The sequence below is a fragment of the Apis florea genome, unplaced genomic scaffold (assembly GCF_048593485.1).
Source record: "Apis florea isolate Af1SG1 unplaced genomic scaffold, ASM4859348v1 contig_2201_pilon, whole genome shotgun sequence".
NCBI classification, from domain to species: Eukaryota; Metazoa; Arthropoda; class Insecta; order Hymenoptera; family Apidae; genus Apis; species Apis florea.
In genome coordinates, this window is record NW_028256542.1 from 1,530,614 (window position 1) to 1,543,759 (window position 13,146).

Genomic DNA, 13,146 nt, shown 5'->3' on the forward strand with positions numbered 1-13,146 from the left:
AATAATACCGACCGAGACAAAAGAAGAGTTAGAATAAGAATTAACCCTTTAGGGGGAGCGGATGTAAAAATTTACATTATGAACATAAGTATATTTATAAAAGATACGTTAAATTTTAAAAGGATTTTTGACAGGATTGATTAGAAAATTATGAATGATAGAATATTCTTAGAAATAGCTTCTTAGAAATTTATAATAAAAATCTATAATAAACATCTGAAAAGATAATGTATTTATTGATTGTTAAAAATATGAATTATGCCACTATTATTTTGCCTTGATAATAAAAGTTATCTGCAATTAGTCTAATATTAGACTTAAGGCGCCGCCGCTATGATTCATAGTTATGTACATGTGTAATTAGAGAACCTATTATTGTTTATTAAATTGTTTTGTTCACATAAACATTAATTCTAATGGTTCGTTTGTATTAGCTATCGTAATCATCTATTTTATAATTTATTTTAACGATGTAAGCTTATTATATAACAAAAATTATTAATATTTAATTATTTACTATAATTATTAACGTTTCGTAGAAATAAATACATAATACACTAAATAGAAACACTAATTGTTAAATCTAATATAAATAAAATATTTAATATTTAAATATATAAACTTAATATCTCATATTAAACGAAATATGCGTTGGTTCTATCAAAAAGAAGATAATGATAATATTCCATTCATTGTTAAAATTCCATTCTTCAAAGCATACAGGATACACTTCGTGTCTTGTGAAACTGAGATTAATAAGTATATGCATACTAGAAATAATATTAAACTTTAATTAATAAGTGAACAATAATGAAGAACACGGCGAAAAATTAATGAACACAAGTATCTAATTTGAATTTTAAATACCATTGATACAATCTAGGACTAAAAGTGAAGAAATAGTTAGTAGTTAATGCTTTTAATTAATATAAACAATTTTGTATTTAATATAATTATCGTGACAGAAAGCTTCAAATATGATTAATTAGGTATATACACATTTGTTTAATATAAAAATAATTTTTAAATAATTCTGATAATAAAGTTCTATATTAACAACAAGTAATAAAAAATCGTAAATTGCTCATAACTTATACTCGCAATTTGATTACAAGTTTATTCTGACACAGTCATGAGTAATATAATACGATCGTGATTTCATCACTGTCACTAGCTTGTCACTGTCATCGTGACCATGACCATGGCCATAAGAATGATGCATTTACCATAATTCTATATAATATATTGCTTCTAATATTAGCACAACTTCTAACTTATCGTAATTATAATTATTTCCATTATTAATAATAATAATTACATTACGTACCAAATAATAAAATAATAAATACTCATTTATTTCTCATTTCTTTTTATTATATATAATCTTTATTTAATGACTACTTATTTTTCTCTTTTCTCATGTGGCAAATTAATTTTTTTCTTATTTCCTGAAAATTAAATATTTTAAAAACAAAAACTCACACTATTTATCAATAATAATTAATTAGATTAAAAATAATATAGCTTCACATTAAATCTATATATCGTATCTGTATTATTTGCATCCAACCATCCGACCAATCGTCGAATCAACGATCAACTGAGTAACGAAACATCCGGTCATCCGGTTTTCGCCGGGTATCTAATACAAGACGAATCGTGATCGTTTCGATTTACTCGTAGTACTCCAGCGAAGCACTTATTGTTCAGTCGTTACGACGTCGTCTGGTACGCGGTGCAACATCCGGTCGCGTAAAGTTGCACGCGCGTACGACACCGTAGTAAACGCGTAGTACGCGCAAACGAACCGAGAACCCGCGAGTTTCGTGCACGAAGGACATTCCCACTCCTACACGGACCGTTTCTTTCTCCCGTTCAAATTATCCGGCGGAAGTGGCCCTTACTTTCCCTATATACGCTTCAGAAATTTCTCGACACGGCCAGAGAAACCAACGAAAGAAGCCGCCTAGGCTTCGTTCGTTCGATCGCCGGACACGAAGAGAGGAGAGAAGAACCCATGGGTCTGCATACACGTTCTCGAGTCGTTGGCGATAATGCGATTCTATGTTCTGTAGCAATGATAGTAACGTAGCAACGATTCGCGAACAGTGCTCCTGCACGACGAGATCGGTGAACGAATTTTTATCGGGTTTCTAATGACGTGTCGGATCAAAAAAGACGCAGATAGAAGAGCTTGTTAAAATATTAATTTTGTTTTCAGATTTTATGAAAAAAAAAAAATAATAATTTGTAATAAAGTTGATTGTGAAGAATAAATAAATGATAATAATAAAATGATAATGATGCTAAAGTAATGGTAGATATACTATAATAAAATGTATTTTATTACTTTTTTTTTTACAAGAAAACTATTCCTTTAATCAAATTTACCAAAACATTACTCAAGAATAGATAATTTAATTTAAATTTGTTATAATTTCAATAATTTAATGTTTTAAATTCATACCTGATTATGCCATGATTATGGAAGCCAAATAATCTATTTTAATTTCTATTTTATTTGAACGTGTATGTTCTAATTTATTGCAGAATTGAAATTATTACCTGACTACAAAGAAAATATGAAATGCTATTTAAAAACTTCAAGATGACTTTCATATTTCTTAATCCTTTGCAATTCCATGGTTTCTAACCTATTGTATACTTTTCCATCTTTTATTTCACGATGTTTTAACAATGATGTATTTATAATTCACTCCTTCAGTCTATTCTCAACAAAAGAATGGAATTTCTCGTTTATTGTCACGTGTATAACAAATACCTGAAGAAAATTGTTCGTTATTCTCTTTGTTATAGCAGATTCATCAATGTTTCTATTAATAATTTTACCAATTTTCGTGTGGTCGATAAAGTGAATGATTAACTTCGACACTAAAAAGAATATAGATGAAAAATAGAAAAATATATAAAAAGACCTGAAATTTCGATAACAAAGAATAATGCAAAGAATTTCAACGTTGTATATGAACGAATGAAAACGAATGAATCCGGACTTATCCGAATACTGTCGAGTCAATATCGGATTGTGATCACATGGAACCCTACTCCATGTTAGACGTAACGTGGCTACGATTCAATAACATAGATATCATTTGATTTTGAAAATTTTATAATTATATACAATAAAAAATTATTAATATTTAACATAAAATTTTATTATAATTAAATTAAAAATACATTTCAAAAATATTTTATTTTTGTGATAACATTTACGACTTATTTATTAAAATTGAAGGAAAATTTAATAAAATAAAATTAAAAATGAACATTTAGATAATAGTTTAAATTGATAAACATATGTGATCTTCAAAATTTCAACAAGTTACGTTTTATTGATTTCCTTAGTGACTCATGTTATTCGTTAGAGGAAAACGTTTCTTACATAACGCCTACATGGTATTAAGGAAGGAAAATATAAGATTAATATATATGCGTAATATAATGGCTAGTTTATATCAATTACTAATTTTTTTAGAATTAAAATATTTTTCTTCTTCAAATAAAAATTATAGTTTATAAGTATCGCGAATTCTAAAACTTTCATCTACAGAAAATCACAAAAAAAAATTATAATCAGAAAAGAAAACAAAAATAAATTATATTTCATTTAAAACGCTTTATTCTTAACAATTAAAAAATTTAAATTTCACAATAAAAATTTTCATCTGTTCACAAATTCTACTGGAAAGCGTGAATATTACACAGTTTTAAAAGAGCTAAACAAATCGTTCACATTCAAAATCTTCTCAGTTCTATGGACTTCGACAACAGGTTAAAACACTACCACCTTGGTTCCGTAGATCTCATAGCCGTCCCTGAAATAACACGAGACGCCGAAGGTGGCGACCCTGTAGGTGGCAGTTGCGCTAGGTTCTTGTTACACGATGCGAATCCGGCACTGGCGCCCCAGTCATGTCAGCCAATAGTGGGGGAACAGTTACGTTTCACGTGACACGCTGGCGCTTTGGTGGTAGGGATCGATCCATGATCACGTGATCGTTTGGCGCCGAGATAGTGGGGACGCACCTACCACCCCTTCGGATAGAACGAACCGGAGGAGACCGAACCACGGTACGACGACAAGCGACATTCTGACCTGGTAAGTCGCCAGTGTCGGATCGTGAGGAAGTGAATAAGACTAAGCTTGCATCGCAGGACATTTAAATCACCCGAAGCCAAGTTGTTTCAAAAGGGGAACAGTTTCTTCGTGCACCTATCCACAACAACGTAAACCTAGGTGCAACGAACTATTCACAAGTAACTCTAATCGACGAAACACAACCAACAAGGCCGAATTACGCTTATTTATAATCCTACAACCTACGTCCTACGTCCCTTCGAACGATCTTTTTTATTCATTCGCTACTAGTGTGTGTTCGAGCTATTCGTTTTATTTTTTCTCTTTTCTTGATCGAGAGGCAGCTTCGACGATACGAGGATATATATGTACATAAAGAAAATAGGAGAGCTCAATACAAGAAAAAGAGCTATACAATTCGGTAACTACGCCAGACGAGAGAATATCAGAGACGAAAGGAGAGTGTGTTGTGCAAGGGATAATAAAACCCGGCTTTTTTTCACGTCGTCGAATTTCGACGTTGTGTTGTATATATTGTTTTCGCGTACATAGCCTCTAGGTGAGTGATATATTCGAAGTCATTGCCCGAAACCAAGGTCCTGTACGTGTATGTATACACGCGTATGACATGTGTATATATATGTTATATTTTGTGAAGTGTTGAGTGTCCTGGCAAGCGTCTTCTCGTGCGAATTCGTGTGAACTACCGTATCTTTACGATCGATTCGTGCATGCTCTGTCTGGTCGCGCCGGCGAAAAACGGTTTGGCAACGTGGCACGTGAATAAAGTGACACCGCGACGACGGCGACGGCGACGACGACGGCGGTGAGAAGGGACGGAAAAAACGAAGGAGGAGAGAAAAAACGTCCGATCCCCGAGAATCTCTGTGCGTCGTCGAAAAGCTTGACACACCGGGATATCTTCGATCGCGAACAGTCACCGGAGAAAAAGGAGGAGGAGAGGCTGTGCCGCCGCCGCCGTTTCTCTGTTGTGCGTGTGCGTGTTCGAGAGGTTAGAAACGCCACGGGATCATGGATCTGCTTTGCTGCGAGACTACTGAGACTGAGTGCAGAGCCTACGCTGATCCAGCCCTACTTGGTGATGACCGTGTGCTGCAGAATCTACTGAAAACCGAGGAAAGATACGCGCCCAGCAGTTCTTACTTCGAGTGCGTGCAGAGGGACATCTCGCCGCTCATGCGCAAGATTGTCGCGGAGTGGATGTTAGAGGTGAGCAACTGTTTCCGGTCCACGTGTCGCCCTTGAATTTCCCAAAATTTACTCATTTATCATACTTTATCGCATCTTGCACTATAATATAAAAATTCCTTATATCGTTTTTCAAATGTTGCGATAAAATTGAAAAGATTATTTCGTTCAATTACGGGGAATAAATCGCGAAAAAGTTGAGTCTCGCGTGCATAGCTCCTTCGACTTTTTCGAGAGTCGTAAGGGTTACGTTGGTCGATATTGATATGTATATATATATATGTTCTACTGTGATAACTTCACTTAATTTTAATGAAATTGACTTCAAGACCAAATTGACAAGTATGTAGATTGACAAGTTTTTGATAATAGTAATTTTTAAATCGCTATCCATTGGAATATTTGAAAAATAGTCATATATATATAGCCTGCTTATCGTTGTCATTTTTTGACGATTTTCTACCAGTAAATATTCACGTTACGTAAGCATTCACAATAATCTCTCTTATGCTTAAACTTTTTATGCAATTATTTATCAATAATATATCGATATAACATTGTATCATATTGAACAATATCAGTAATATTCGAACAATTTCAATTCGAACTTTCATCTACGAATATTTAACAAGTGTCATTATAAAGACAATATAAGAATACATTTTGTCTGTCATCTAGAATATTAACTCTCAGAATAATCAAAGTTTTTCGTTTGGAAGAGGTCACGTGATGCAAAATTCATCGAATTTCGGGTACTACAAACGAGAATTTGTTTCGGTATATGTACTTATCGCGAATATAATTCAATTTAGGTAATGCGTGGAAAGTCGCACAACAGAACGTTAACTTATTTTCGGCCGCAGAGCGTGAGAGAGAAACGTCCGGTGACGTCGAACACGCGTCGGAGGTCCCTTTAAAATTTAAAAAACACGCTTGTTGCGTAGGTACGCAACGGTTTTGGTTGCCGGCGTGCTTGCCGTATTTTCACCGTCATAGACGGAGGAGGCAAATCATGTCAGTGGAATCAGTGTTACGTCACCGTGCGTTGCCAAATGCGTAGTGAGATAGTAGCGATGGGCAAATCGACATTCGCAATTAATTTTACATAAACAGAATATTCTTTGCTTATTAAAGTAAAAAGATATTATAATTGTAAAAATCTAGGGACTAATAGTTATCGATAAATTAATAGGTGTCATTTTAATCGTACGTTAATAGAAATTAGATTTTATCTAGTCAAAATAAATGCTACAAAATCTAGAATAGACTATATATCCAATTAGAATAGAAAGTATGAGGTTAGTATAATGCATTAAAATCTATATATAACAAATGTTTATAGATTTTATCTTTATATTAATTATTTAAAAAATGTTATATCGAACAATATCGTGAGATTATTGCTTTTATTTTTTCACAAGAACTAATTTTTCTTTTCTCTCTGATTTCTTTCTTCTTGAAATACTACAAGTCTGAAAAAGTGTCGTTAAACACAGCAGGTCAAGCACTTTCACGTATTTCTTTGTGCGTAGGTGCTTAAACATCGTCATACTTTGATACATGAAACGAATCAAAAATTTTACTAGAAACAATAGATATACGTTCTTATAATGACAAGTAAATGAAATAAAATTTTAGATCAATATATAAACGAAACGACAAAATTTTCGATGAAATAAAAAGATATCGGAAGAACGAAAGATTCTTGTCGTGTAATCGCCTTCGTTCGTCGCAGACTTCCTTCGACAGCTATAGTAATGAATTCTCCGCTTCCGGATCGAATTGCACGATTCCACGATTCATTTTCCTTCCAACGTGACACCGACCCGCTGACAATGTAGTCTTCCGGACCCTTGGATACGTTTAAATGTCTGGTTTCCGAACGTGCTTCGAACAGAAATATCCGTATTCCTCGTGCGATCCTTTGTTCCATCCAGCGACAAAGTATCTTTCTTCTTTTTTTCTTCAACTCATGACTAACGTTTGTAACGGTAATCGTTTCTTTTTTGGCATCTCGATTGATCATTTGGTTCGAATTTAAGTTATATAAAATTAACTCGACGATTGACGATCGATGATGATTCGTTTTTTTTCCCTCCTTTTTTTCTTTTGATCGATCGTCTTTACATCTTTATCGTTTAAAAGCGAAACATTGTTACATTTTTTTATATCTTGTTGCATTATAATTATAATGTATCAATTATATATCAATAATAATAATAATAATAATTAATCGACAAGTGGTAGATTTTAGGTTATAAATTTTTTTTATATCCCGTAAAAATTATTACGTAATTAAATTGTTTAATTATTATTTCTGAATTGTTTAATTTACATAATTTTGTTTGTTTTATCAGTAAATTTATTAATTTCATGCAAGGGAATTTATTAGTATCGATTTGTTACATTTCGATTCGTTAAATTTCGATAGTAATATTAGTTCAATTGCGCAAGAGGGCGCTGATGCTGTTCCAGTGGCAGTTTGTCGTTTTAACGTTGCTGTGTGAAAATTTTAAATGTGCAGAAATTTTGTATATATAAGTACTTTGAGAGTTGGTTTTCTAAGAATTAACGTTTGATAAGATTAGAATGTTTCATGTGAAGTAAGTGGTTGGTTGTAATATTCATGTTTAGTTATGATGTCAGTCATTGATTATTTTTGATAATCTGTATCGTGAAAAAAGGTTAAGTTTTGTAAAACTATACAGAACACATATTTTTCATTATTTTTTATATATTTTTAAACAAATTTCTAATAATGTAAGTACAAAATAGAATCTTTAGTATATTGGAAGGGGAATTGAATAAATATTTTTAATAATTTACAATTTTTCAAATTTTCAATATGTATTTTTATATTTCTTTTATAATCTTAATTTTGATATTACAATTGCAATTTCTTCCCTAGATAGAATAAAGTTTTATGTAAAATTGAATTGAACTTTTAAAAATTTTTCTAAATCTATCAAGAAATTGATTTGTCGAAAGTTAGGAATTCGTATGGTCCACGCTTTCTAATGACGTAATAAAGCTAAATTAGAAATCGTTATGCGTTAAAAATCAACGCATTCCTTTGCAATTAACCTTTCATTATGGTTATGTTTTTCACAAAATTGAGTTGAGATATTTAAAATCAAAGTTGTATAATTCATTTTATAATATTTATAAATGTTGAGATAAGAATACTCCAGAGATCTATCTAATCTACCAGTATATAAATCTTAATTTCTTATGCAATACGTATATTATTTTTTAGTATATTAATTTTTTATAACATTCATTTTAATATTTCAAAATACTTTATTATATTAGAAGTTAATTATTCAATTTAAGAATAAGTGGTTCGACGGTACGAAATTTATTTATTTTATTTAATTTAAAAATATAAAAGATTTAAAAAATATTATATTATTCCCATAATATTATAAAATCAAAATCAAAAAGGCTAGAATTCTTGATTTCGAGAATTTCTTTATCGAAACAGTTATATCTCCCAATTAATTTGGATACTGAATGTTCAACCGTATATCTAAAAGAATTAATTAATTTTCGTGCTCAAGGATTGCGTTTATATTTAAAAATCAAGGTTGTCCAAAATCATTCGTTTCTGGTTTTATCTGAAGCCAATTTTTTTAACTGTGTCAAGTACTTTTCGCGTTCTAATCTAATATTAAAACTTGCGATTTCACTTTTTATCAATTCACAAGTGCGCATGTAGTAGCAACACTCATTCAAACTACTTACACTATACTTATAATCAGAACTATAGGTGTTAAGTATGTATTAATTGCAGAATTGTTGAAAAGGTTCTCATGTTCTTACATAAATGTTGCAACAATATTTATTAAATTTTTTTCAAAAACACCACAAATACATCAAATAATAATACAATATTTATAAAATTATATCGCGTAATGAAATTGAAATATGTAAAATTCCTTCTAGCTTATTTCTTACGTGAACGTTTTTCAAATACAAACTTTTAAAAATATTTATTATTCGCATAATATTGAAACAATTTACAATATCTCGCTCAATATACATATATTTGTTTCATTCGGTGTAAAGTATACAAATTATGTGTAACATTAGAAACAAACAATCTTTCGTACGATCATTCTTAGAATTAATATCTATTTAAATACTTTCATGACTCACGTACGTACAAATGTATATAATAGAACTTGCACCAATATCATTCCATTTGCAGATTCCTATCCATTTAAATTCTCTTTGCAAGAACAAGAGTTTCAATCACGTTAAATATCCTCTCGAATTCTTCGAACGATCATCTCGATCAATCCGATTTCCCGCGATTCTCGGGTTCAAGGTCTGATTTTAGTTCGGCTGATTTCGATTGATTTTTTTGCGTGATTAATTGCAACGATCAGAAGGTTTGTAAAGGTTTCGGCCTTGAATCACGAGAACGTGACCGGACTGGGTCGTGTATACACGCGTGTCGAAGTCCATTGCTTTGAATTCTTTGGCATTAGTGCGGCGTTCGCCAACGATTCCACTTCGGTTCAAATTCATTCAACTCGATCATTCGGTTACATTCTCTCACGGTTTCCTTTTGTTTTTCTGTATGAAAAAAATCACATCGTTTTCGTGTATATTCGTGTATATTGAATACGCGATGTCTCGTGTGTACAACTTTAGTTACTTTATATTGCTAGGGATTTTCTAGAGATTTTAGATTATTTAGTGAGAAGTTTGCAGCGCTTTAGTTATTTTTTTTCTTGACGTTTACTGTCATTTTGTTTTGTTCTATATTTGCGAAGATCCGATGCTCACTTTGGATTGCTAGAGAAATTTACTAGAGAATATATGAGAATATATTCAGAAAGATTGTTATTACATTCGAAAGTAATATATTTCGTATTAAAATTTTCTTTTTTATAAATTTTGAAACTTTGTTGTATGGAAATTTTTTAGAAACATTTGATGTTGATACTTTCCTCTTTTTCAATTTTTTGTGCAAATCTGTTTCTGTTTATATTCTCAATTCTTCATAATCTTAACGTGTTAATGAGGATATACTTGTTTGAATTATGGGGTTTCTTAGACGAAGAAACCTTCCTTTTAGACTGAAAACGTTAATTGTCAGTAATTAAAATGAATTATCAATTTAGAAATTGCGCGTTTGTTAATTTACTTTCAAGTATATTGATTTTATTTTATCGATTATATTAATATTAATCGAAATAATTTTTTTAATGTGTTTAATAATATCGATAATATATACATTATAAGTCAGAGTGAAAAGAGAAACCAGGTTTTCGATTTTATTTAAAAATTTCAATATATTCCGAGATCATCCTCGACGAAAATACTTTTTTCTGTCGACAATTCGTTCGTTAGTTTAAATCGTAACATCGGTATAGCTGGAAATATTGAGATCTCGAATCTCTTCTGTCAGTTAAAAAATATTTCAACGTTGAATCAAAATTTGTTTCGAGTGCACGGACATCTAAGAAAATTATCTTCACAACCGGTGTTATATTTTCTTTCTGTCAACAAAAAACTTTGCAAATCCGAGCAAAAATTTGTAGAAACAGTTCAGCATTTTATAATGTAATTTAAAATATGAAAATAATAGAAATATGAAAACAGACAAAATAGGATAAAGTTTAAAATTTATGGAAGAATTTACGGAATTCTAAAATGAAACAAGAAGCACTAGCATTGGCCATACCGGCTACGTTATTAAGATTTTTCAACTTTTAACTTCATCCAGTTAAAATTTTCCTTAAAGATTTCCTTAAGAAATGTATAATAATTATACGCGTTTAATATTTTTAATATTTCATTACATTTTATTATTTCATGAAATAAAAATCTATATTCAAAGTATAATTCAAAATTAAGCACGATTCATTCGATTGTTTTAAAATCGTAAAAATTGAACAGAAATAATGCAACGAATATGTTATAATCTATCGATTATAAATAGACCCTGAATCGAACTCTGAATCTGATTCAGAGTTCATAATATGTCAAACACATTCATCTTTTTCGTTCCATCGTTGAAGGATTAAAGTTTATCGTGGCAAATAATCAATGTCGAATTGGCTATCTGGCCCTTGGAATTCATAAAAATGTTTGAAAATCGATGATCAGCAATCAAATCCAGTTGGAATATAAAGTGTTCGATCGTGAAATTTTGTTATGAAACATTAATGTATACCGAGTGCTAATTTTAAGTAGAGAAACAAGAAATATATTAATAACTTTCTAAATAAGAAAAGTAGAATAAGAAGTTCGATTTTTACTTTTGGCTGGAATTTTATTTTCACAGTTTTTTTGCCGATTGTTAAATTGATTTGCCTAAAAATCATGAGGATTAACGCGATAGAAATTCTAGGGAGAAAGAGCGGTTCTTTTGAATGGCGAAATATTCAATTAGAACTCTATTTCCATTTGATTAAAAATTCACACAAAATTATTAACTCTTGCACACGTATTTTTGATATTTCGAACATTCTGAAACATTAATTTTTTTCATTTCGAAAGAATTCATTTCGAATTTTATATCGAGGATTTCTAGGGAATTTAGGAATTCTAGGTATGCAATGATAGAAAATAAAATTCGAATTCTTATTGGTCCAAACTTGGTTCAAAACTTTTGAAACGAAATATACCAGTATTCGAAGAATTAGGATGCACACAAAATTAAACGATATTCCAAAATATTTAAAGGACGAGAAATTCCATGTTTTTCTCGATTTAAATAAATCAAATTTCTCTATCAACAAAATCAACAAAATCAGGGATAATCGATAACGTGTGGCGCACACAGCTCTTGACAGGAGAGGAAAAAAATATGAAGAAATCGATATTAGAATTTTGCGCGTTTCGAGGAGAGAAAAATTTTCAAATGATTCGCAAAAATAATTATCTGGATGATGAAGGGTAACGGATGACCGTCTGGCAGATATATATATATATATACACACACAGACGAGTTTGTTGGCCCATGGAGTTTTTATCGGTTTTAACCTTCCCCCCCCCCCCTGTTTCTTTTTAATTCGAGCTTGAAACGTGTTCCTCATTCGAACGAGAGATATCGAGCTCCAATTCGAGCCAACTTTCTTTAATATTTGAACAGATGCACGGTGTAATAGGTTGGAGGATTACTCGTTTCCAACTTGTGAATTACGAAACTGACCCGTACTTTTTTATTTATCTTTATTTATTTTTTTTTTTTGGAAAAAATTGGATGGACGGATAAATCCTTCCTATTATGTATTATTTACATTTTTATTCGTCAAATGAAAAGCAACTTTTTACAAAGATATTTTCGACGCGTAAAAATATTGTGTATACGATACGCGGAGGAATATATAAACGAGGAAAGGAAAAAACTCGAATTCGAATCGCTTATTTACATTTAATCGTGGCAAATATTTATTATTCGGTTTATTTATTTGGGGAGGGAAAAGTCGGGTAACGGTAACACATAGTTGTTGAAAACGCATCTGTGCACCGCACGCTGCGCCTTCAAAATGTACAAAAACGGTGCCATAAATTGCCACTCGAGACACTGCTAGGCCTGGCCAATTCGTGGAAACGACCACCTTCGAAACAATGCGGCGCCTTTGAAAGAGATATACATGTCATCGTTTTCGCCCATGAAAATTTACAGGAGTGGTATTTTTCTTTTTACGAATAATTGGGCCGATAACCGAACCGATAGACAGATAAACCAGTTTGGAAATATATCATTGACGAAGAAGTTTAGTCGATTTTTCTAAACTCGATCTTTTATTCCGTCTAATAATCGGGTCTAATATCCGTGTATATTTTCTTTCTCCTCGTTTGCTCACTTATTTATTTAT

The 13,146-nt window shown here is 31.4% G+C and overlaps 1 protein-coding gene and 1 long non-coding RNA gene across 3 annotated transcripts in view; one reads left to right on the forward strand and one right to left on the reverse strand.

Annotated features, from left to right (window-relative positions):
* Positions 1-577: 577 nt before the first annotated feature.
* On the reverse strand, positions 578-3,038 carry LOC105734776 (uncharacterized). Its single transcript, XR_001111615.3, has 4 exons — positions 2,851-3,038; positions 2,566-2,782; positions 1,328-1,448; positions 578-770 (listed from the first exon to the last, which is right to left on the reverse strand). It is a non-coding gene; the product is annotated as an uncharacterized LOC105734776 (long non-coding RNA).
* A 1,042-nt stretch (positions 3,039-4,080) lies between these two features.
* The window catches only part of CycD (cyclin D), a 45,217-nt gene continuing 36,151 nt past the window's right edge, over positions 4,081-13,146 (forward strand). Inside the window, exon 1 of one of the 2 annotated variants that reach the window (XR_015295085.1) lies at positions 4,081-5,329. Coding sequence is in view for 1 of the 2 variants with exons in the window: in XM_012483414.3 (XP_012338868.1) it covers positions 5,132-5,329 (198 nt within the window). In the remaining variant the exon portion in view is untranslated. The remainder of the gene's footprint in view (positions 5,330-13,146) is intronic. The other variant, XM_012483414.3, reaches the window with a different exon arrangement.